This window comes from Liolophura sinensis, chromosome 1, assembly GCF_032854445.1.
Source record: "Liolophura sinensis isolate JHLJ2023 chromosome 1, CUHK_Ljap_v2, whole genome shotgun sequence".
Taxonomy (NCBI): Eukaryota; Metazoa; Mollusca; class Polyplacophora; order Chitonida; family Chitonidae; genus Liolophura; species Liolophura sinensis.
In genome coordinates, this window is record NC_088295.1 from 29,122,955 (window position 1) to 29,149,815 (window position 26,861).

Consider the following 26,861-nt stretch of genomic DNA (forward strand, 5'->3'; position numbering starts at 1 on the left):
GCTAAGATGGTGATCAAAGAGGCATGTTTTCGCTTTGAAAGTACTAATGTGTATAAGATTACATGTAGACGTGAATAACAATGTGAAATCCAGTTTATCATATTGTCTGTGACGCTATGTACGATGTTCCAGGAAGTAGGCTGGCAACCGTGGCCTGTTTGGAAGGTGGAAATATCATGTGTATGATGTCCAGCTTTTCCAAACCAGTGTTTGCCAAAGATGTGTATGTTTGAGTAACTCGTTTTACCTACAATATGTGTTTTTGTATACAAAATGCATCTCTGCTACGTATAGGTAGTGCGGCCTATATACTAGTATGCTGTTGTAAATGTTAAATATGTAATTAAGCCAGCAAACACAAAGTTTACCACCACCGTTTGTCCAATGCATGGTACTTCGCGCATATTTATTCTTGTTCACGCTGCATGTAGTAGAGAATATATCACTTCCACGAATTATGTGTTAAGTGAGAAGAATTTAAAGGAAACGATTGTGTGATTTGCTCAATGACTACGGTTCAATCACACTCACAAGCGCCACTAGAAAAATTAAAAACCTATTTTGCTTGCGTTATCCCTCCTAAAGCCAATTTAGTAATCTCTGCTCGTGTTGCAATACATTTCATTTGGTTGCATGTAAGATTTTATGAGGGCTTTTATAGCTTTACTTGTAATTTGCTACCGGATAGCAGGCTTTTTCTGTTTTGGTTTATTTATCTTATTTAATTTTTTAAATTACTAAGTTTAATGTTGTACATTTTGGGTTTTACATAATGATGACGTGATGGCACCCAAGATGATGTTTACTGAAGTAGTTAGTCTATTGCCGCAAAACCAGTTAGGGCTACAAGATAAGTAATGATTTGAGCAGATTCAGCATAAAATGTATTGGTATCCATGGTAAGTATATATACCGCAATAATACAACATATAAAAAAGGACGCCGAGTTTGTTTATTTTTATGGTACTTTTCAGTTTGCAAGATAGACTTTTCAATAATCCTAATTTTTCATGATCTGGGTTTGTTAATTATTATTTTGGTGGCTACCTGGCATAGAGATTCTCCGAGTGACGTTTTTGTTGAACAAATATCTAAAAAAAAATTGCATTATCTTTAGTTGTATATGTGAAAAGGAGAAACTTCTGGTTAAATTGTAGAAATAAAATGTTTCGTCCAAGACAAAGGACAGACATTGAAAATATCATGTAACGTTATGTTGGTGCGAGGTAGACCGCCAGGTGTTCCGCGTACCAGCGGCGTGTATACGAGAGTCCGAACTCGGGGCTGGGCTGGAAGACAGTAGGCTGTATGTCTCCCCAATCTTCAGCGATTGAGAAATCTTGGTGCAAAAGGTCAGTCTAAGCGCCATTGCACGCTACATCGAAAATCAGTTCATCGCCGGATTCTAAATCAATAATCGCAAGGCATAATTGCAACAAATTTATTAACAAAAATTCCCGCACAAAATTTAGGATTTTTTTTATATAAAGGCTTAACCTATTTGCTTGAGAGAAACGCTATAATTTTGAAATGACCTTTATGCATGATATTAGTATGCATGACAGGCAATGGAAGATGTTTTATCGATTAAACACTTTAAAACGAAATTTAAGTGTTATTTTATTAACGAGGATACAAGTCCCTGTTGTCCATTGTTTCTCTGTTGCCATTGGATATGCAAATCAATAAACTTATCCGTTAGAAGGATTGCGTCTACGGTCTTCATAACGAGGTCTGTTTCAGTTTTCCCAGTTTAGCTTTCAGAAGTAATGTGAAAAGCTAAGCTAGGAACATGGCCAACCTATCTCAGAGCTAATACCAGTCTTAACGCCACAGATGTCTAAGAAGGCTGTCGTCTACTATGGTTTTCCTAATAGTTATTCGCCCTGCATGTCAACATTTAGAAATCGACATCAAACTGTTCCTGGAATGCTTTAGTCAAATCCAAAGTGTTATACAATTCCTTGACATTGCTTATTTGGTGCTTTGTTGTTCGGCAACTTATCAAACACAAAAACTATTTGTTTTAAACGGTTCAACTGTTTAACAATTAAACTGTCAAACACGTTAAAGCCAGTAAAATTTCTGCCATTGGCTTATAGGGCGTCGTGATTTAATAATTGAACATTGTAAGATGAAATCGCTGATTGATACTAACAGTTCGTTTTGCTACTCGATAAAGGATGCCACACCAGACAAATGTTTATTTCATCTGCCGCAAACAACCCCCAGACTTATAAATAATAAAACATCTGGTATTTCTGGGATACGAGAATGTTGTGAGGATACAGAGATCTCGCAGATCTGGTGTGACCATCGATGGGGTGTTCCCAAAAGATTTGACAAGTAAGGACACGATCTGCACCTGCCTTGAGGAAATTGACAGGTGTCAGGAAGAGAGTGGACAACCCTTTTTTATAGTCTTTGGTCTTAGTTCTGCAATAACTAGTAAGTTTAGAGTGAAAAGAAACCAAAAGCACGGCCCATTCCACTGACAAAATCCCTTACATTCGACAATTAGTGAGAATTTACGCTTGTGCCTATATTACAAAAAATGGGAAGGCTTTTGAAAAAAATCTGCCCATAAAGCAACACTTATTATAAGAATGGCACTGAATGTCTTCATAAACTACTTCTGTGTAGTTTGCTCTTTTATGCAACTAAATGCCATAACCAGTACACCGTTACAAATGAGATATATCCGTTCGTGATACAAAGGAACTGGAATTGTGGGGCGGAGAATCGGCCCCAGTGCAAGAAACTGTGCACCTCAAGAAGCGAAAATGACCATAGCTGTGAGTGACAGCTGCTAACACACTCCTAAGGCTACCTCTGTTTCAGTTCTGTTTTACTCTTCTTCTCCTGTTATATGGCAAGCATGCGACTTATAAACCTCCAAAAATACACCGAAGCAATGTACAGGTCAAAAAATCGAAAAATGGTAGACTGCTCGAGTACCACTGAAATATCTTTTTTTTGCATCAGACACTGTAGAATGGGGAAAATCACTACACCACAAGTGTAACTTTCTGAAAAATCATTGAGCGCGCAGTTATGCGCCAATCAATTTAATCCGTATATAACAAATGTTCAGCTTTATTCTTCCTCATATGTGCTCTCAACCAGGATTCACGGTTGGAATTCAGGAGCGGTGCCCAAGTCTATGATGGGGTCGCCGTTGGTGTTATGTTTGTCCGGTGCCATGAGATCCACAGACTTCTCTCTCAAGGACATTAGTAACACCAACAGTTGTGTGGTCTATGGAAGCTGGGTGTCGGTAGTGATCAGTTCTAAAACAGCACTCATCTGCGGCTATCGTGCTAACCAGCTATCATACATTTCAGGACATACCCAAGCATCGTCTGTGTAAGCGTATCGTGAAGAATGATAGAAACTGCAAGCCAGGGATTGTGTGCCAGAGGTCGAACTCTCACATGGGCGGGACAACCTGTGTCTTTCTGGAAGCTTTATCGTCGTAAATATCCCCCTAAGAAAATGCGAATGAATGAATGCTTGGCGTTTAACATCGTACTTAGCATTAAACGGCCATCAAAGAAATAAATTTATCAATTTGTATATATATTTTGCCTGCAACATTCATGTATTGTCCGATTTTCTGTACCTAAATAGAGCAGACCAGTGTGCCAGTGACCAATGAAAATGGCATCTCCTGTAACCTTTGTGAATATCTAGGCATATTCTGTTGAATGCATATGAATGTAAAAAATGAAAGAATTTTTGCTGAAAGTAACTGGCCGAGATTTTGTTCCAATAAACTTGTATTACATGTATAGACTACCTCCATCCTTTTGAATAGACACATTATTTGTAAAGGCAGCGACGTCCCACAACCTTGTTCAAAGTGCACAGGCTATATTCATATTCTGTTTTGTCGCTTTATGCGTGAAGTCATGCGTGCGAATGGCTTTCTCATGAACGTATTGGTACTGAAATACAGGAAAACTTTCAGTAAACATACTATGCTGGTGACCTCAGTTCGCGGATGGGGCTGGTTATAAGATTTCAATGGTTAGTCTTGGGTAGAACCTTCGTCAATGTACATACATATATACCCAGACCAGGTGTGCGCATAAGAAATTAAATTGAAAGACAGCACCCGGCTAATATTTATGTCCACTGAAAGACTACCATTCAAGGTTTATTAAACCGCCATTAAATATTTTTTTAGATTTTTCTACCCAGTGAAACTTCATCTTGACACAGCTTCAGCACGTCTCCATTATCGAGAGAATGGTGACATCTCGTTTACTCGAGCTCTTTAATGTCGATCGTATTTTCCGTATAATAGTCTAAGCAGTAGCCTGTGGCAGAGAAAAGTTGTGGAGGACCAAGGGATAAACACATGTAGCTTTCTCGGAAATTGGACGTGCTGGAAGCATATATTCTTCCACTGCTTGAACTGTTGATACAGTTGGCCTACTATGTCATTTAAAAGGAACTCCAGCGATCCTGTTTAAATAGCCTGGAGATGCCGGGGTTCCTGTTTCAGGTCGTAACCTCCGGATGGGCTGTGCTGGTGATTTTGACCCTTGTTAAATGTTTTCAGAATTACAATAGGATCGTTGTACAACTAGATTCATGCTCAGTTCAGAAATAAATCTGAGCACCACTGAGGCTGATCTAGACATTCGACTGTCGCTGTATTTTATGCTTCAATTTTGTAGTGGTAGCGTCCGAGATGAGAGCAGTGCTAACCTAGTTATCGCGGACGTCAGGGAAAGCACCTTGGTTTAACACGTACTGTATTTTATACAAGAAAACAGAAACAAACATCCCTTGTATGTTTATTCCCGTAAACCCTCGACGTCCCTAATGAATTTTGTTACTTAGAAACTGCTGACTAAACGCCAAAATGAACGACGACTGTATGTGTATAATTTGAACAGGATGACTACAAAGTGGGCCTATAGTTGTCTATTGGGGAGATGAATGTGGTTTGGGGCGAGACGTCATGCTAGTGCCTGACATGATTTGGCGTCGTTGAATATTACACGGCTTGTAAATGATTTTGTTTTACACCTGTGGTGGTCCGTTAATGATACAGGCCTGTCCCACAACTCATGTCTCATATCTCGTGTGAATATCGTATGTATGAATAGAGTGAATAACAAAGAACATAAATATATAGGCGTTTTTTGCCCTGTTTATCAAAGAAGAAGCCAACATATATTTCAGTCTACACTCCATTCATGTGAAGTACTAGTCTGTGGTTGACCCTTCATTGATTTCTCGCGACCGTGAAAGTAGGTCATGTTCTCACGTGACCAAATACCAGAGCGCTATAATAACCAGTACTGATTGTGGTTTGACCAGTACGAAGAGCTGATAAATCAAGTATAGCGGCTGGTGTTACGTCAGTATACCGGTACTGATCCCCCCTCAGGTAAGCGGCCACCTGGCTATACAGGTATGCATGTTGTATTGGCCACTGAAGTCACGTATAGGTTAAGATAGGTTAAGATTAGCTGACTGTTTAGACCGCAGCGAAATATTACTGAGAGTGTTGTTGTCATGACACACATACAGGAGGTATTTTGTTGTGAATTATAGAGGTAGTTTAGATGTTGGATGGGGCACTTTAGATGAGTGGGTGGGGTGGGGTATAATATTAGCAGGCAGGAACGTTAGGAGTACAAACTTCTCGCTACGTTCTCTGACTGATCTTAGGGCAGACATAATGTCCCTAATCACATAGCACTTCGATCTGAAGTCTTAAGTCTATAATCCACAAAGATTCTGATACTCGGTCTGCACATCTTACTCAGTCCTATACAGTTTAATCGGCTATACTTCAGGTATATACTTAAACAAAACAGCTCAACAAATAAGACAACGATTTATTTATTGTGTATAACAAAGTCCGCATTTTCACGTTCTGTATCAAAGAGGTAAAATAGTGAAGGTGGTTATCACTTATAACATTTTTTCACTAATATATTAAGAATATTTCACTAAATAAGGCGGCACCCAGCAATAACCTAAATCCGCAGCCGAACCAGCGAGAGCTGGGTTCGAACATGCGACCTCATTGAATGGTCAAGGGTCGAAGGCGATAGGTCCGGCGTTGAGACAATATAATTCACTGACACATGCACCCTGTCTGTGCTGAAGACCCGGACGTGTTTATTGTTGTGATGAGAATATTTGTGTATACCACTGACCTCAAACTCAGTTCAGGCTATCATACTTTTATAGTGTGTATCGGGGTTGCATATACGTGGTCTTAACCATTCATTCTGTGTTGCCTGCATTTGTACGCTCGCAAAGGCCAGTAGCCATGGATATACCGTGAGCAAATAACCTTATGGGAATTAAATTAGTGACCGTAAACCCCCGTAGCAGAGTAAGGAGTATGACGCCCTTAGCGCTATTTTCCTCGGGTCACTTCTTGTTGGTAGGTCGAATTGACTGACGTATTCCAGGTAAACTGCCCCAGTTTAAACCTTTGGTTTGTGATCCGTGTGTATATTCCTTACAGTCCTGTTTCACAAAGCAATTGTCTATTGATGATCGTTTCCCTGACTTTCCTCCCACTATTCATTCCTCCTGCCTCCTACGTATAACTGAAATATTCTTGAGTATAAAATATAAAACACCAATCAAATACACATAATAAAAAAATCAGAGCAATTGTAGATTAAGTTGACTTTATGATAAAGATATACACTTGCCATGTTAAAGATATAGATGCTGACGTTGTATCAAGCAACAATGGGCCTGATTTATTTTTGGAACAGGATACTGTTTGACTTTTAAATTAAAAGTTTGTTTTTGATTTTGATTTCAGCGCAGTATGCATTAACAAATATAAAGACTGTGTTCTTTTTACCATGCACAGTTTTGTAAGGATTCAGGGTCAATCTAAACACTACCATATTGTGCGTGTGATATGCGACCAAGCCTTGGGAAACTCCAGATTCTGCGATATAAGCAATAGGAAGTTTGAGATGAAATGCATCCATCCACCCTATAGTTTTGAGCACCCGTTGGTATACGTTCTCAAACGTTGAATAGTTTCAGAGCATAAGTTTTAAATACGGTACACTTGCACGGCACTTTGTGTCTATTAACATTTTCAGGCTATTTCAGGGTTTTGTAGTATAACAAACAACTCTTTCACGGCCTCCTTGTATCCCAAGCCTCTGTGGAGTACCGGTATAATAAACGGAAATAACTCATCTGGGTTCAAGACTGTTAATCACTGAATACATATTTTGAGGAACTTGTATATAGTGTCATGATTTGTATACATTCCATAAATATGTATTACAAAATGTTATAGTTATGTGAATGCCACTGAAGGGTCTTAAACTTCCTTTGTATGCACTTGTGAAGACGTATATTTCCACTGAATTAGGCGTACAGTGTCTGAGACTGTTCCATGCTATGAAGGATGCTATTCTTTTAGGATGGACGTTGTAATATTGTGCTTGCCATGTTTCCAGACGTATGTACCGATTATTTAAAGCTTGTTGTGATGCTGAAGATGCGAAGAAGAAAGGCGATAACATGAAGGCGAGTGTTTAACTGGATGTATCCAAAATGTATTTATTTATCCAATTCCTGCATTTTCAATGACACTGTACGAAAATATGTGTACTAGTGTGGTTATGCATGCTAGTGTCAACGTCTTAGTCTATATACAGATACAGTATAGATGTAACATTGTTATCAAGTGAATGATAAGAATTATAAAATACATGCATATGTTAATGATACGTCTTGTCCATTTTACAGGCCTTCAAATTAAGCAGTATTTTCGTATCAACTAAACCTACTGCACCCCTGTCGCTTGTGGTTTAATTAACATCTCTACGTACCTTATTGCAATTTTCATTTGTACCATAAGAACAGAATGAAAGCGATGATGTTTTGAAAACGATTGCGTCGTGTTGGTCTGAGGTAGACCGCCAGTGTTCAGCGTACCAGCGGCGTGTATGTGAGAGTCCGGACTCAGGCCTGGGCTGGAAGACAGTCAGGCTGTTTGTCTCGTCAACATTCACAGATTTCTTCAACGAAAGAGAAGTTCTTGTCAAAAAGGTAAACTCTCAGCAATTTGTATTATCCCATTGTAGTACTTGACGAACACTAAAATTACACCAAGATGGATGCTATATGTAATAATATGAACATAATATATTAATATTTCTTATATAAAGTATTAAATCATTCCATAATATTCTCAAATAAAATCTCTTGACAATATGATGGGTATGTCTGTGGGGCAAACACACTAACGCTATAGACAGACTGTCTACTGTTGGTATATTTGCATGTCAAAAAAGAGTTACATACAGTTACATGTGCGGATGAAACAGTAAACATGGACTAAGTAAGAGCTACAGTAGTTCACTTGAATTAAATGTCTGTTGTCTCAATGTCTGACGATCTGATATCAGCAACAGTGAAGTATAACATGCGACGTTGTAACACGTATATATGTTACACTGAATCCCAAGCGTGCATGCTGACAACATTTTGTTCTGGTTAAGCTTTTCGTACCTTTTTAAATTTTCAGTGGCATGGTGAAACTCTAAAGCTGTTAACAGGCATGGTAGTTGTATGGGTTCGCTTGTTCGAATCATTGTTCCCGCCCAAGGTCTTGCTTCCGTTTATGTGTTAGCTACGCAAGATCCGCAACCTTTCCAACACTTACAAACCTGGGTCCGTATTTATCAAGCAATTTAATTGCGTCCTTTAGAAGCCAAACTCAGAGCAGGGAAGAGCTCAGATTGTGGTTAGTACATTGTTCTGCAGTCAAGAATCAGTGTGCAAATTTTAAACTTTCTAGATCAAAATTTTATTTGTAGCTATTTGAATATTTGACAAGATATTTGATAAATACGGACCCTGAGAACTGTCTTATACTGTATGTGAAATATACTCGATTATTTAATAATTTGAATGTGTCATGTTGGATCAGTGAGAGACAAAGTCTTCTCAGACCTGCAATCGCTGGGGTTTGAGTGTAGTTGCCTTGCCGTCATTTTTTTTATTATCGTTCTACTGTGCATATTAATGCATACCACTTATCCATATTTGGCGAAGCGTGCTAGTGCAGCTCATACTGACTTCCTCTCTGGTCGTACCTGGTCTGCAGGTAATCCGTGGATGGGCTCTACCCTGTGTGCTGGCCACTGCCATATAAGTACATGTAACATACTTGAGTACGGAGTAAATATTTGATTGTGATAAGTTTTAGGGTTTAGGGTTTAAGGGTGACAAAGTCTGATCAGAGCACGCAGAAATCCAAAGCACTGTTGTATAGATTTGTCGACATTCATGACGTTGCTCAAAGCTACCATCAGCTGTATTTGACAAAGCGACACCACTGACCGAAAGCTGATAGCCTGGACCGAGGTATATACAGATCTGTCATACAGACATGAAATAAGTTTCCAATAGGTATGCTTATATGTACAAAAACAATGCAGGTGTTTCCTGAGCTACGGGAATGGTGTGAGGACAGGAAGATCTCGCTGATTGAGTGTGACCTTCGATGGGGCGTTCCCAAAGATTCGACCAGTAAGGAGACGATCTGCACTTGTCTTGAGGAGATTGACAGGTGTCAGGAAGAGAATGGTCAACCTTTCTTCCTTAACCTGCTCGGAGACAGGTAAGTGGAGTCACTGAACGCGAAGAAGATAAATAAGTCTTGCACCGCAAGACCATGTCGTAGGCTTACATGGCCATGTAACATGTACAGAATGCCTGTCGCCATTGTGTCGGTTAATACCAGCTTGCATCAACTATATAGGTTCACGTACAGATTTGACAGGAGTAATGGTGCATAGGGCAAATAGTGATAAAGTCCCGTAATTGTGTTTAAATCACCATTGACTGGTTGCATATCTGACCCCAACACCGAATGTGTCAGAAATATGCACCAAGTCTTTCATAGACAGATGTTAAATGTGTTTAAACTGCAATCATTTGTAACACCAGAGCACCGCTAGAGGACGTGCAATTCCTGCTATTTACACATGTACATGAACAGTAAAAACCCTACATAACTAAGGTATGTTGACAAGAGGCCAGAATCCATCGGTTATATGTGACCACGTGCCAGCTATCACACTGTCGTCGATGCTCTGGTTTTACTCTGTGTTATTGTATTTTATATTGTATATCTGCATAAACCAGGATTCGCCATCATCTGGGTTTACTATCTGTATGCTGTAGTTTGACCATTTGCCAAGTATCACACTGCTGTCGCTGCTCTGCACTTACTATATGTATGCTGTAGTCTGACCATTTGCCAAGTATCACACTGTTGTCGCTGCTCTGGACATACTCTCTTGATGCTGTAGTCTGACCATTTGCAAAGTATCACACTGCTGTCGCTGATCTGGACTTACTATATGTATGCTGTAGTCTGACCATTTGTCAAGTATCAAGCTGTTGTCGATGCTCTGGACATACTCTCTTGATGCTGTGGTCTGACCATTTGCCAAGTATCACACTGCTGTCGCTGATCTGGACTTACTATATGTATACTGTAGCCTGACCATTTGCCAAGTATCAAACTGCTGTCGCTGATCTGGACTTACTATCTGTATGCTGTAGTCTGACCATTTGCCAAGTATCAAACTGTTGTCGCTGCTCAGCACTTACTATCTGTATGCTGTAGTCTGGCCATTTGCCAAGTATCAAACTGTTGTCGCTGCTCTGCACTTACTGTATGTATGCTGTAGTCTGACCATTTGCCAAGTATCAAACTGTTGTCGCTGCTCTGCACTTACTGTATGTATGCTGTAGTCTGACCATTTGCCGAGTATCACACTGTTGTCCCTGATGAGCACTTACTATATGTATACTGTAGCCTGACCATTTGCCAAGTATCAAACTGCTGTCGCTGCTCTGGACTTACTATCTGTGTCTTTTATATCCGTGCAGTGTATGTTCGTTTCGTAAGCACTTATGTTTTATACTATACAGATATGGATGGATACCATCAGAAAGTGATGTGCCGGATGATATCAAAGAAAAGTATGGTTGGGTTCCCAACGCCTCGATAACATTCATGGAAATTCTGTGTGGTGCCTACAGGTAAGAATCAAGCTGTCAAAGAGAAACCGTTGATGATTCATGTTTCTTTGGAACCCAAATACTATATACATGTATAACTGTAATAACTTTCAGGCGCAAATTTGTGCCTGAAATAAATGAAGGAGATGACGTGAAGAAAGAGCATATTTGTACGACAAGAGATCTGTGGATGTGATCTTCAAAATGTTATTTCAGAATGAAAAACCCGAATGCGGCGTTCTTCGTGAGAGATTCACAGTTTCTACAAGAGGTACCAGAATCACAAAGGACGCGTTTTGTTGACGATGAACCGCTGAAGAGTCAACATCTGAAGGTAGGCTGTATTAAGAATCATTTCTGATAATTTGAGGGTCCGATTCTCACAAGGCTATTTCTGACTTCAATCAAAATTTAAAACCTTGCTTAAATTGAAATGCCTAGTTTTTGGGACTAGAGGCTGAAATGAAGACACATTTGCCTTAAGCTAACAATGGATTGACGAACAAAATTTTAACCTCTGGAGTCCAGTAATTATCCCTAAAATTTCAACTTCTGACTTAAGTCAGTTTTGTGGAATCGACCTCAGATCCGTGCAAGAAATGTGATAGTGTCAAGAAATCGAACGTGGAAAAGGTTTCAGTCTGTAAAACACTTTATACAAATCTGATTACAGAAAATATAATAATGTACCTAAATGGCTGCATGAAATTTAGCCTTTGTGGTTCACTCTTCTCAGCATGTATCATAACATGTTGTATCTGGAAACAGGAGCTCAAACGACGGATCAGAGAAAGATTCCCGGAACAAGTTTATGACTACGCCTGCAAAGTTGATACGGACAAAGTGGTAGCTGAACAAGAGAGTCCTCAGGTTGGGAAGTGAATATATGATTCTTAAATAAAGAAGGGCAAGAACATAATATGATGAGTGGCAAATCAAACCCATGAACTCTTGTCTGTAGTATACTTAGTATGCCCTAATCGCTGTATGTGTGCTTATAAAACACAAATACAGTGCACAGGCATTGCTGGGTTACAGCTGAAAACGTTGTGTTTTTAATGCAATTTTTGCTGCCCAACATTCCTTCTGCCATAAAGTGTTAAATGAAATTTTTTTCTGAAATTTGTCATAGATTGTAGATATCCTCTATAAGCGCAAAGAAATCAAGAATATTGTGAGAAATTATACCTGAAAATTATAAACAGACACTAATTGTTTGTCATACCTTTAAGAACTACGCTATTGACCTTTGATCTTCTCTGCTTATCTTAGCTTGCCTACCAATTTACTACCTTATTCAGGTGAGTCTCTTAGGGTTGGAAGGCTTCGCACAGCAGGTTCTGGACTTCTTCAAGAATGCCATAGAAAACAAGTACAGCGACCAGCTAAACGTGAAAACATTAGACAAATGGGAACAAGGTGCATGTTTTACTTAGGATTTACTTCACTCTACATTCAAACCATTTTGGTAAAAGACAGCAATAATATGTGGATTTTTTTGAGTCTTTTGAATCTGGTCTTTTGTTTTGAACTCAAACATCGATTTGGATCTTGAAATTCAACCGGTCGTTGTTTTATCTGTTGGATTTTATGACAGATTTAGCCAGTTCATTAGTTTTTCTCTTTGTTAGGCAACCATTCTGAAGAAGGCAAGATTTTGTGCCTTGACATGATTTGCTGACTTTCTAACTAGAGGCATCATCCGCTTTATAATCAGTATAGGTCCAAGGGTTCCAAAGTGCATTAACATTTGGTCTTGATAAATACCCTGTTGATTAGGTATTATATTGGAATACATTTTAGAATAAACGGTCCCTGTGGCATAACGAAAGTGTTTGGTATTTACAGAGAGACAGATGCAGTTCATCTTCATCAAACAGAAATCAGATGCGACCATTGGCAGGGACGGGGAAGTGGCTACAATGTTATCATATGCTCAAGGAGAAACGCCGAGCTTCCTGGAGCTGACAGGTGTATATGGAGAGATATAATCTCGAATAAACAATAAAATCATGTCTGTTCCATTCCCTGCATAACGGCCAATAACGTAACAAAGAAGCACACATTCTTTATGCACAGTGATATTGTTTAATCGATGTTATATAAACTTATTAAACATTTGAACGGCTTTTGAATTTATAAACATGTATAATCACCTTCCCATCACCTTCCTGTTTTCGCATTTTTTGCCTTTTTTGGGGGTGGATGGGGGTGGGGGTGGGGTTAAATGCCTAAAGGCTGATATAGTATGTAAAATGTATCGTGTGTAATGATGTGGACGTCAAGATGTATTTTAATGTTTCAGAGGGAGAAAAGCTTGAAGAAGGTATGTATCTGTCACGTGCAGAAACATAACTTACAAGTGGCGTACATGTCATACTATAGGATACATGACGAGACGTTGTAGCAAAGTTTGGATCCATCACCGACTCGTGGGAACAATATTCTAGAATTCGGCATAAAGAGGATTGTCAAATAAATATTTAATGACATTTTTGCTAAAGCTTTTTTGGAAATCAAGTTTAATTTAAGTACATTATATTTTCCACCCATATACTGTTTTCTACATGTTACACTGTTCTGGGCTTTTCATGACAGACGCTGTTTGAAATTATATGTGTATTTTGTGGGGAAAAGTACATTTCATGGCCTGGTGCACTAAAAGTAATTCAGCAATAAAGCAGTTTAGTGACAAATTTTAACTGCAATTGGATTCTTCGTTAATTTCAGGAAAGACAACTGGCTGGGAAGATTTCGAGAATCTTCATTCCAACTTGACCATTATCTCACCTCCTGGGTTTGGAAAGACGTCATTGATGGCGAAAATAACAACGGAAGCCATGAAGGTAATTAAACTTTTAACGTAAGATATGTGTAATTTATATTTTGACAAATTCGGGAAGAAAATGACAAAACTTACTTTACAATATGTTGAAAGTTACCGACAACCTTTGCCACGCATGTGTGCGGTAGTTCCACGCCACGCCGAATTGGTGGAAGAAAAGTGGCCCTGCGAACGTAAGACTGTACAAATGGCCAGACGAGTACCGTCAACTGGTTATTGTAGAATAGACCACCGAGAAATGAGATACATACTAAATTGATCTATATCCAAACTAAAAGCATAAAGCGGTCAGTATATGAAGTTTGATCTATAAATTGTTGGGCTAAAGCTCAAGACTATATGCCACGGAATGCCAAAAAATAAACTATGTGGTTATAACTTATCTAACTTCATACCCTACTTTGAATTTCGTATATATTCTCATTCCTGATTCAATTCCTGATGTCTTACTTAATGATATATACTTTCACTGACATGTTGGACTCCACAATTTCAGGCTGGGTTGGATGTATTCTACCACTTTGTCGGAAGTACAAGCGCTAGCTGCACAGCTAAAAATCTATTGACCAGACTTAAGCGACATGTGATTAGCTCCGACATTCAAGGTTAGTCTCGATTTAAGCCGTTTATTCAATATAGTTGTCATATGACTGAAAAAGTGTTAAGTGCGACGTAAAAGCCCAAGCATACATACATATATACACTGACAATATAAAAGTACATTGTTCATAAGTATACTGAGGCTCCTTTTTTTTAGACCAAGAAACCGACGAGGAAGAAGCGATAGATGTCGTAGAAGATTCAAAAAAAGTTTTATCAGTTTTGGCCAAGCAGGGGAACCAGTTGTTGATAGTCTTGGACGGAGTCAACCAGGTTAGAAAAATATCTTCGAGTAGAATAATTTATATATATTATAATTCAGCTTATCTGAATGCATAGGACTAGTGTTTTAAGCCAATGACATGCCTCAATTCGAAAATGCTTAATTCTGTGGAAAACGTCTTTGCATGAAGACAGTGTTTTATGGAGTGTGTGGCATATATTGATTCACAGTCCCATATAACAAGTCAGTCTAATTTGGATAAAGCTCATTATCCGAAAGTTAGAAAGTTTGCTTACTGGTATGTATGATATCTTTACCAAAAAGTACCATTTATGCGTTTTGTGCTATGGTTGACTCCCACAGCTGCTGTACCGTGACAGCCTGTCACATCTGGCCTGGTTACCCCCGGGCTTTCCCTGCAAGACTCGCTGTATCGTCAGTGCTGCCACGGAACATCCCCGGACAGTGGAGAGACTGCTGCGCTTCCCCACCTACAAGTTGCACCTGGGTGAAGTGTCACCGGACACAAGGAAACAGATCGTGACAGCCTCTCTCGGCAGGTTTAATAAGGTATTAATCATCATCACATATACTACATACTAATATATACCCTCTATATTCTTTCACTAAATCATTTTTATGAGAGATAAGGGATTGCAGTTTCGTCGGTCTGACGTATTAATCCGTTCCTGATAACGAATTCAATCCCTTACATAGACGAAAATGAAATCTGTCATCATTCGCAGAACGGATTTAAGAGAAGATTTTTTTGAAGAGAGGAAATTTGTTTAGGTGGTGGCTCCATTCTAATTGATGATTGACTCCAATACTAACAACAAATCTAAGACACAAAATCTGAACTGATCGTGGTGGTTCCTGCTAGAGCTCTCCAGCATAGGCCGTTTTATTTGTCACAAAGTTAGGCTAAGATATTCAACCTGAATTATTTCTGGACCGGAAAAAATTAATCCATCAAGCAATAGTCACATCCAGTATAACTCCTCAGTTTGTATTCGACGTCAAAATTCTACAAGTGAAAGTCAATTTTTTGAATTTGGATGCAAACTGAGTTGTAATGAAACTGTTTTTTACTCCCTTTTTGCTATCAGAGACTGGACGCAGAGCAGTTGGAGCTGTTACTCTCCCACCCATGTGCCCCACAGCCTCTCTGGCTCATCATCGTCTGTGAGGAACTCCGTGTCTTCGGAGACTTCGGCAAGCTGACCGGAATGATCTCGAAACTTCCCGAAAGCCTGGACGGTCTACTGGAGGAGATTATCCGGAGACTGATCGCCGAGGACAGCACACAGTGTATGGAAAAGGTGGGAAATACCACGCCTGTATTAATATTCTGGTCATCGTCTCCACTTTATTAACGTTGAAATAGTGCAACATTAATCACATTCGAGCTACTAACATAGGTGCACGGTTCTAACTCAGAGGTGTTTTACTGAAGACTATTTCATTAACACAAGGGTCGACAAGTTATATAGAGGAAATCAACAGAATACAAAAGACTACAATACAGACAGTAAAAGCAGAGCAGCAACGAATGCGATAGTTGGTAAATGATCACAGTTAACCCCTGAATTCTGGTTTCTGATCAATTTTCCTCAGTTAGAGTTATATTCCGACTGTTCATGTATAATCTTTTGTTTTACTCGAGAAAGTCTTGCGATAGTTGCGTTTTCTTGCAACAAAAAACAAGTCATCTGACTTACGTAGAACGATTATAGGGGTAAAACTGTTAAAATTTACGCATGTAAAGCGCTTTGATGGGAAAAAGTGAAGGATGCACCTTCCTGTCCAGATTTGAACCTTCACTGTATTTTAGCAGGGGAAGGTCAACCATTTACTTATAACCTTCGAAACGATCTAAGTATTGATGTTGTTATTGGTATTTTTGTTTTCATTTTCGTTCCTAGTCTCTGTGTCTGATCAGCTCATCTCGTCGAGGCCTACCAGTCAGTGAGGTTTTGAATTTACTGGGTGACCTACCGTCCAAGACATCCGTCCCGCTGGCCGACTGGGCACAAGTGCGTCGTTGTATCAAACCCTTCATACGAACAGTTCCTTCGGGTTCTATCGAGCGGATTTTCTTCTTTCACCAGGCAATGGAAATAGTAAGTCCTTTTAACACGACCAGTGTAATGTGATAATAGTTACCGTACACATATCATCTAGTGGCCTTCGCGTGCTGTATTCCTTACACTTATAAAAAAACAGAAACCACTGCTGCCTTAAGTCCATTACACTTCACAATGACCCTCATGTCAATTTGCAATCATGTGTCCAGTGGACATAAACGGATTACTATATCGTCAGCTACATTTATAGGCCCACATTACATAAATAACAACCTTATCCCTTGAACACCACAAGGCGGTGCGAAACAAACTGGTGTCAGACCTCGAGCAGAAAAAGAAGTGGAGCACTCACTTCGCTGATTACTTGGAATTTTGGTGCGACAAGAAAGAGCTCAGAAAAGAAGAGTTACCGGACTATCTGAGAGAAGCCCATCTAAAAGCCAGGTAAGCCTTCATTACCTTATTCTGTTGTCCTTGTAATGCATGCTTTGGGTTCCACGCCTCTTAAAACTACTTGTCATATATTTATAATTGTACTACCTCACTAAGGCGCCATGCCTGTATGAGAGGTACCGTGCAGCCGTGGCCAGTACCCGCTATATTCTTTTAATGGCTTTATATTTGACATAAAGAGCCTTAACTTGAATGAATGCTTGGGGTTTAACTTGGGTCGTACTTGAAAATTTAAGTCATATGACGACGAGGAGTCATTAGGTGTGTGTATATATGACGCCAAAGTGCTGCTGCCACTGAAGTATTATGCTGAAGACACCAGACATACCACCCCACCCAGTCACATTATCCTCATACGGGGACAACCAGTCCCGTTTCCTTGCTCTAACCTCTCAGTGTTGAGCGCCATGCGAGGCAGCAACAAGTACCATTTTCAAAGTCTTTTGGTATAACCCGATCCGGGTTTGATCTCGGGTCTCCCGGCTTCGATACGAAAGCTTTAACCATAATATAACCAGGCGATATATATACATGTATATCTGTACATATAGCCTACTGCATAGTACGATAACTATGGAGCCTCTCAAAAAAGCGGCCTGCCATCAAGTCCACCGCACAATGGCTTCCTCTCCGGTTATAGCCTACGTGTGAAGCCCTGTCAACAAGCTGCGGATGGTCGTAGGTTTACCACGGCCTCTACCCGGTTTCTTCCCACCATAATGCTGGCTGCCGTCGTATACATGAATAAATACTGCATAGTATGTATTAATTGTATGATGTGTAGCAATTTTCTTTTCTTCACGGCTGTACAGGTTGGCGAATTATTTGCGGAAAAGCCCGGACGGAAAAGAAATCGGAGATTTTACCAGAAGTAGTTACTTGCAGGTAATTACCCTTTCTTATCCGTACTGAGCCAATACAACTTAGGCGTATATCTCAACGTTCTTTTTCAGGCAGGTGGACACCAGTCATTAACACTGGTAAAGTATATATGTATACGTTACAAAGAAAAAAATATTGACGCAAAGATTTTTTTGAATTCTATTTATTTATTTATTTGATTGGTATTTTACGTCGTACTCAAGAATATTTCACTTATACGACGGCGGCCAGCATTATGATGGGAGGAAACCGGACAGAGCCCGGGGGAAACCCACGACCATTCGCAGGTTGCTGGAAGACCTTCCCATGTACCGCCGGAAAGGAAACCAGCATGAGATGGACTTGAACTCACAGAGGCTCCTTCGTGCCATTACGCTGCGCTAGCGCGCTAACCAACTGAGTCACGGAGGTCTCCAAATTAAATTCTAGCCTACAGCAATAAACACATGGCAAGCATCTAGTGTATACTGTACATGTTGTTAGCTTTACCTGTGTCTTATTGGGGTAGGAACAAGCCAAAGAAAAACAGTAATAGATCTATAAAGTTCCTTCACGTTTTATGCAAATTCATTCAGGGGTATAGAAAAGCATCCATAACTCCGCCATGGAATTCGAATCTTTGTCATTACAGGACACCTACGCTGTAAGTGAATTGATCTCCTGAAACCCAGTGTAGATATGTATTGTCCATATATTGATGTATGTGTCTTTCTGTATTGTACATTACACAAGATATCAATTCTGCTTTGTAGTTTTGTCGTTGCAAGAACTTTGTCACGCCTAACACGCCGATGATCTCGCCATTGATGTTGTGCATGTTTTGCGGAATGAACACGGAAGGGTTCTCTGTGAGGAGGAACCGCAACTCGGAAAGTTGTGTCATCTGTGGCACGTGGATGCCAAGGGGCTTCAATGCCAAACCTGCTTACATCTGTGGCTTTCACAGTAATATCCTGTCAACGTCCAGCTTCTTACCCAAATGCTACTTGTGTAAGCGCATGGTCAAACATGATAAGAATGCAACGACGGGCTTGATTTGCCAGATGTGTTCTTCTCCTATGGCAGGGAAAATGTGCGTCGTTTTAGAATGATATTTTTGATGCAGGTTAAAAGTGTGTATGTCGACATTGCAAGTGAACTGCTCTGTCCGATGTGACATATCTACTTTAATACATCAGGAAACCATGTTTATCAGTCCCTTTTTACCGCGGGAGTTCACCATCGACTTTATGGATTTCTGTTAACTGGCATAGCGAGCTCCACGGAGGCGCCTTAATGGTGGAAAGCTTGTGAACTCTGAACTTCATTTTCCATGAATGTTCAACGTGACCATGAGCGGAACGTGTCAATATGTTGTTGACGCGTGCAGAAATTTATTCGAGGTATATATATATAATTTCACGGTAAAACTACATGTATGTTGTATATCTTTTTTAAACCTTCAATACCTCTGAAGTTAAACTATCTCGTCTGTGACCCACGCACATAAAACGCTAGAGATTATGGTACCTATGAATAGATTACCCAAACTCCTTTACTCGTACTCGTAAAGTTCTCTTAGACGTCGAAATGGGTCTTGATATCAGACAGGCAATCTTCACCATGTCACTGGCATATCAAATAGGATACATTGATTATGAAGAGATTGTGCAGCTATCTTCCCTTACAGCAAGGCGGGGGAACTACTCGACCGTAGCTTGACCATTGCTATAAACCTCATTGTTCGAGGTTCAGTTAGATACCGTTGTAACACCGCCTTTGTAATAAACAATTGGAAAATGTACTAAATTATTTTCATCGAATACCATCATTAATCACATCGAACCACCAAGCGCATTCTGAAAATATGTGAAACTTTTCTCCAAATTTATTTCAAAATGTAACGCACTGATTACCCAAGTCAAACCCGTGCATTTTGTAGTGGATTATTTTAATCTGCAAAATTTTGCGTCAATTACCATCGTAAATCATATCGCGCCACCGAATGCATTCGGAAAATGTCAAACTTTTCTGTATTTTTCCCCAAAAGTTCAATACAAAATGTAATGGATATGTATTTTCTCTGACGTCATTACAAACGTGGTTACGTACCGTTCATGTATCACGATCACAATGCAAAAGCAACTTAGTATCGAAGTAAATTCGACAAGCGTGTGCAGGAATTTGAGCACCGGGGATCAATGTAGTACGACCAAGGCAGTGTAGCACAACAAGACATTTGCCTGTTGGGTAATCCCATGAACAATGTTCACGTTTGTTTCTATCCCAGAATTATGCGCAAATGTTTTGTATCTTTCTGTAAAAGGGTGTATTGTAGAGTTTAAACGTATGTTTACTTATTTCATTGGTGTTTTATGACGTAATCAAAGATACTTGACTTGCACTACAGCGGCCAGCCTGGAGGACATCCACGACCATCCACAGGCTGCTGTAGACCTTCACATACGAGGAATCCTGCATGCAATAACCATAGTTTTATTCCAGTGTCTGGATAAGTTTACTTCAAAATTTCTCTAAACACATCAGTTGGGATAATGTATAAAGGATAATTTACACACAAGATCTGTGAACGTGGCCTTGATACAAATGTAGACATATTTGATGTCATTACTATGCCACAAATAACGTACGGAGTAGGAAATACATTAAGTTATTTGCATGTAGAAACCTTTATTTACAACCAAAGTCTAGCAAAATGAAGTGAAAACAGACAGAGAAGGGTCACATTCTAAACTCCTATTTTCAGGGATCTGAAATCAAAAGTTCTACAAGGAGTACTACACCTAAATGGTCAAGTCCAAGATTACAAGTACACAAAAATAAGTCTTTTCATTATAAAGGTTATAAATGTAGATTGCCCTAGTGATTTTTACAGGTAATGCTTAACTCTGGGCAAATACTATGTACACATATTGAATACCCAATAGCCTAAATGCATAAAGAGCAATTTCAGCAAGGCAAAAACATCCATACACATATGATTCACGAGTAATTTGGAAAATAAGTCTTTTCCTTCTCCCCCACAATGGATTGTGTACTAGCACACCTTAAACACAAGGTGCTGGTTATATCTACTCCCAATATTAAACTCTTTGAAAACCATAAATTAAAACATTCACATTCTCACCATTGCCTTCAATTAACTGCTGGACTACAGCACCAATCACACTACAAACTCAATGAAAAAAGTAAGATAACTAAAATATATATCCGGAGGTTTGGGAGGTTTTCAGCTTATGTCCCTTGTATCCTTGTAACAGTTAAAATACAATATCCATCCTTTGGAATTCAGTTGCTTAACCATTGTCTCTTCAGTTTAAAGGTTGATCACAAAAGCCACAACTGTGGCAACAAACACTGAAACTAAGTCAAACTGTACTCCAATAGAAGGGTATGTGTAACAATGCGTCCCACATTTCCAGTCTAGAAACATTCACGACACATCTGCAAGATAAAAATATGCAAGAATTTACAGTCCAGTAAAAATTTACAAATACTAAGGTATGTTCTTTTCATGAAGACATTCACAATACTTTGGTATTACACGGTCAGAGGGTGTAATTCAGCTGTGACTTTGGTGTATGACTCTCTCGAATATTACACCATTTAAAATTTTAAAAAAAATTCTGGTGTGGACAAAGGCTGAGTAATTTTACATTCCTGGATATGAAAGTACGAGGTGCGAAGTGCCGAGGACTTTGTTATTCACACTGAAAATAATTTAGTCTCTGCTACAGACTGTAGTATTGTATGCCTTGCCTATACTTTGTATCATATTCATTCCACAATTATTCTCCTATTTGTGTTTTACGCCGTACTCAAGAATATTTCACTTATACGACGGCGGCCAGCATTATGGTGGGTGGAAACCGGACAGAACCCGAGGGAAACCCACGACCATCCGCAGGTAGCTGACAGACCTTCCCACATACAGCGGAGAGAAAGCCAGCATGAGCTGGACTTGAACTCACAGCGACCGCATTGGTGAGAGACTCTTGGGTCATTACGCTGCACTAGCGCGCTAACCAACTGAGCCACGGAGGCCCCATTCCACAATTAAGTATGCATTTAATAGCCACAGGTTTGTGATGTCACAACAAAATTTGCATAAAAATATGGATAATGCAACTTCCTTGGGTTCTCAGCAATAAACAATATGAAGTCAACTGGATAAAGGGTTGTGGAGAGAGTCTAAGGACATATGCAAAGATTCCTTTCTTTACAGTTGTATGCAAGTATACCAGCTGGAATGATTTTTACAGTTTGTCAATACTTAGTAACAGATGAAGACAGAAAAACTTACAGCTTGATGGCCTATCTCCATATCGTCTTTGTATCTGGTCATGGTTAAATTTCAAGAAAGCTTCATATTGCTCTGAAAATGTAACATTTCATAAATATAATATTAGCATATCAACCCTTTCAAACATACATAATCACATTATTTGCTATGTGTATTTATTTATTTGATTGGTGTCTCACACCGTACTCAAGAACATTTCACTTACATGAAGCCGGTCAGCATTATGGTGGGAGGAAACTGGGCAGAGCCTGGTGACGTGTATTAATGTAAAGATGTATCCAACTACAGAACAGGCATTTATCAAAGAAATATTACTTTCAGCAAATGCTCCCAAAAGAGATTCTCAGCCATCTCGGATGACGTCATTGACAATGTATAATGCAAGAAGATTCCAGATTGTGGAGATTCGCTTGTTAGATACGCTACCAGAATCCAAATTTCTGACAATCTCATCTCTTGCACTGATCACTGTCGTACGAGGAGTTTTTAATCTACAACTCCAAAATGTGTTGGCAAGAAACAATCACACTCAGGTAAAACAAGGAGCTCAACATTCAGAGCACACGTCTTAACTTCCAGTGTCACTGGCGATTAATCAAGTGTATGTACCACTGTAGAACTCATTTTGTTCACTTATCAAAGAATATTATTCTTATAAATACAACATGATGGCAGATTTGTGCGAACAATAGAAAAATTTGAACCACAATGACATTTCAAAATGAACCAATCCAAATTCTTACCTGCTAATTTGCTTGTTAATACTCTATCATAGTCTTCCTTTATTTGTGTCTCCCTCTCTCTTAGCATTCTTTCACATATCATTCCAACTTGACGAAATGTGAATAGAGGAGTTTCCTTCTTAGATGGAGATAAAGCATTGAAAAATGATGATGTGGAGGATGAGGGAGAGCAGGATAAACTGTCTATTGCCATAGCCCCTTCACTTTGCTGGGGGGGAGGACTAGAAGTGCCTGGGTAATGTAACTGTTTCCTCCTCTGCATTCGTTTGATCTCCATACTTATATTTGCAGCTATTTGCTCTGAAAAAGAAAGAATAGAATGTGTACAATGAAATCTACAACTTACAAATTTATTTCACAACATGACTAGAACAAATGAAACAGTAATTAAGTAAATGGGACACTTCAGGTAAAATGCACAGATCTCTATTTCTTTTATGCATGTAAAAATCATAACATATACAATAATCCTCACAAGTCCACCTTTGCTTTATGAAAATATTGTTTATACTACTGCATGGCTTAATGCATGTAATTGACAAATTTGGAATGCTTGATATAACAGTCATACTATTATAAATTAACCCAAACTATAGGTAGGGTACTCTAGAGGAATAAAACAATGTTTAGCGTCTTCTCCCGGCCAGTGTCATTCTGTGGAAAATTGTAAAAAAAAAAAGTCCTTGTTCTAGTTCAGATCTTGTAATCAGGCAGAATTAGAATGTATTCGATCAGTGTACAGGGTGTCTCGGAAGTCACGCACCGCCCAGGTTGATATTGAATGCTTGAGCTACAGAGCAGTGTGTTGCCCCATCTCTTCCAAACATAAAAACAAATTCAACTCTGTCTTGTACTGTTAGTTTCTTAGCCATGATTAACTCTAAAAGAGAGAAAAAAGTTTAAAATTAGTATTAAATCTGAGAGAAAGAAAAAAAAAAAAAATTAAAATCGGGATGGTGTATGACTTCTGGGACACCCTGTATATTCTGCATACATCCTGTGTATTCTGAGGGTTACTTTGATCGGTTAGTTGTGCTTTCCTTAACATTACATTCAACTCATCTAAACAGCCTTTTAGGCCTTTCCTGCATCTATCACACTTTTACTTATTATAGGACTCTGGCCAGAGATGAAATCTATGCTGGCATGAATATGTATTGATTGAAACAGCCGCACGAATGTGGCTCAACTGATTTAACGATGCACTGACATGCCAAGCAGATAGCCACAATGACTTCTGGATGTCCAACGGATCTGTGAGCATTGGCAGCAGAACATAAGATTTTTAACGATGTTATTTTGTCTAACCTGCGTAGAACTGGTTTTTGTGAAGACGTGTAAAGGGATGCTTCAAAACAAACATGCATGATCCTTACTCAAATATGTACAACAAAATCAAACAATTTCAGTGCACAAGTTGCCTCCACTGTTAATGGGTTGGTCGTCATTTTTTGCTGCTGTACTCGCCGTCATGTGACCTGGGATTCTCATTGGAAAGGTCATAATCTGACAAGCTATAAAACCACAGGGTTTCACGATATCACGAGACATGAAATCGATTATTACATAAAACTGATTATTGCGAGTCCAAACTACGGAAGTATGTACTGAAGCGAAGGCGTTTCGTCAAAACACCAAGGATTTTCTCTACCCATTGATCGTAAACATAAAACTGAAGCTACAAGTGTATGCAGACAAAATATATCTGTTCGATGCATAAATCTACAAAGCCAGGGTTTAATACTTAAGATTTAAGGCTTCTGTTAAGGTGGAACAGTGAGCTCATCTGGGATCACTGCAGGAGTGCATGAAGCTGACCTAGTAGCTCAGTACTGTAGTACATTGTTAAATCTGCTGTCAGCTTCACTCATGGAGCTAATGTCAACCTGGATCACTTTCTTGTAACCTTGAGACAGCCGGGTAGCACATTCAGTAGCATTGTCTGCTTTCTCATGTCGTTTACCTAGCTCCTGCTTCGCACTAGATATCCATCTGACAGTCTTGGATAAAAACTCAAACTTCAGTGAGGTCTTTAGTTTATCTTCAATCTCCGCCTTGTGTTTTTCGATTCTCTCGACAATGCTGAAGCACGACTGACAGAGACTTTGAGCCTTGAAACCAAACTTCAACAGAGGTGTTACAGCCTCCTGGGAAACGTCCAACAAATTACATAGAACATCCCCCAGTGCTTTTGATTTGTTGACAAGTCATTGCAAAGTAACTCTTTGGACATGTCCTCTTGCTATGACAAAAAGACAGCTGCAATTAACACAGTTCTCACTTGACATCTGGCTCTTCTGAAGTTTCTCCGGTACTGCATGAAACCCTTGGCCAAAGGTCAGGGAAGCCCAGTGAACACAACCATGTGATGCAAAGACCGGGGCTCCACAATGTCACGTGGACATGAACTTTATTATTGCGTGAAATTTAGTCCAAACATGGAGGAAGTATACCAAAGAGAAGATGTTTCGTCAAAATACCAAGGACTCTAACGATCCGTTCATTGGAACACTGGATTTAGCTGTTCCTAGATGTATAAATCAACAAGGTCAGGGTCTATTACTTAAGATTTAAAGGAGCTGTTAATATAGAACAAGTGCTTTTTGAATCATTGAAGGAGTGTGTGACCATGACCTAGCAGCTCGGTACAGTAGTACACTGTTACATTACTGTCAGCTTCACTCGTGGAGCTATGTTTGAAGTGGGCTCCCTCCCGACAAATACAAAGCCAACACAATTGTCTGACAGGAGTGGCCTCTGAAGTCAATGAAGTAAAGGCAATTTCAGGATTTTTGGGGCCTAAACACCGTACAGTACACAGCTAAAGTTATTTGTTTTCCAAACTATATTACTCCCTGCCTGTAGGCCTACCCAAAGCGAAAGAAGTTCAAATATGCGAACAATAACCTGGAGATCGAAGCTTTCAACGGACGTAGCTTTACGTTACCGTAACTTCAGCAGCATCTCGTACGGTTAAAAATCTTTTCACCATGATTGAAGAAAGCGGCTGCTTTGTGGTTGCGGAACTGAAGGGTCAACATGGCTGCGATGCAAATGAAAATAATGAACAAGGCTTTAGACCAACAAACCTGATGTAAACTTTGGAGTTACATCTCCAAATGGAGAAGGATTCTGGTGTTGCTTCGTGGGTGGCGTAGACGGTGAAAGAGTCATTGGCATACATCTTCTTCTTTTGGGGGACGCTTGTGACGGACTATGAAGCGGGTCGAACTCATAGCTTCTCTTCAGCGTTGCACCGCAAGCCATCTTTAAACGCTGAGCGTATGTTCGCTTTTCAGCGGCTGTTTTCGGCACAGTTTTCCTAGTTTCAACCAAAATATAATGTTAAATGTCAAAATATTGGTTTAAGATAATCGTACAAACTACACACAATGAAAAATTAGTCTGGTTGCCGATCGATGGCGGCAGATAGTTCGGGTCAACCCTTCGACTTCCAACGACTTCAAAATGGCTGATCCCAACTCAATCAAAACAAACGAGCCTCGTTTTGGTGGGTTTAAATATTTTTCCGGAAGTGCTTTAGTGTTGTTGATTTAAAAATTACACGAAAATAGATTGCATTCAAATTGTTGACATAAAAGTTAATTTGCTTAATTATTAAATAAGAATGAAGAATATATTAGTAAATGAATATTTTAAACTTACAACTGCGAGT

The 26,861-nt window shown here is 39.4% G+C and overlaps 2 protein-coding genes across 2 annotated transcripts in view; one reads left to right on the forward strand and one right to left on the reverse strand.

Annotated features, from left to right (window-relative positions):
• Positions 1-20,522, forward strand: part of LOC135475385 (telomerase protein component 1-like) — a 21,899-nt gene extending 1,377 nt beyond the window's left edge. The window contains exons 2-18 of the mRNA XM_064755297.1: positions 7,871-8,061; positions 9,456-9,637; positions 10,960-11,070; positions 11,266-11,383; positions 11,818-11,919; positions 12,351-12,468; positions 12,898-13,020; positions 13,355-13,375; positions 13,780-13,895; positions 14,391-14,499; positions 14,652-14,767; positions 15,081-15,287; positions 15,827-16,039; positions 16,643-16,840; positions 17,100-17,248; positions 18,070-18,142; positions 18,892-20,522. Of these exons, the coding sequence (XP_064611367.1) occupies positions 7,871-8,061; positions 9,456-9,637; positions 10,960-11,070; positions 11,266-11,383; positions 11,818-11,919; positions 12,351-12,468; positions 12,898-13,020; positions 13,355-13,375; positions 13,780-13,895; positions 14,391-14,499; positions 14,652-14,767; positions 15,081-15,287; positions 15,827-16,039; positions 16,643-16,840; positions 17,100-17,248; positions 18,070-18,142; positions 18,892-19,230 (2,486 nt within the window). The 3' untranslated portion in view covers positions 19,231-20,522. The remainder of the gene's footprint in view (positions 1-7,870; positions 8,062-9,455; positions 9,638-10,959; positions 11,071-11,265; positions 11,384-11,817; positions 11,920-12,350; positions 12,469-12,897; positions 13,021-13,354; positions 13,376-13,779; positions 13,896-14,390; positions 14,500-14,651; positions 14,768-15,080; positions 15,288-15,826; positions 16,040-16,642; positions 16,841-17,099; positions 17,249-18,069; positions 18,143-18,891) is intronic.
• Positions 20,523-20,724: 202 nt separating this feature from the next.
• Positions 20,725-26,677, reverse strand: LOC135461790 (akirin-2-like). Its single transcript, XM_064739021.1, has 4 exons — positions 26,275-26,677; positions 23,186-23,485; positions 22,443-22,514; positions 20,725-21,583 (listed from the first exon to the last, which is right to left on the reverse strand). Exons 1-4 carry the CDS (start codon positions 26,450-26,452, stop codon positions 21,573-21,575), a joined length of 561 nt encoding a protein of 186 aa, XP_064595091.1. The 5' UTR covers positions 26,453-26,677; the 3' UTR covers positions 20,725-21,572.
• Between the last annotated feature and the right edge of the window lie 184 nt (positions 26,678-26,861).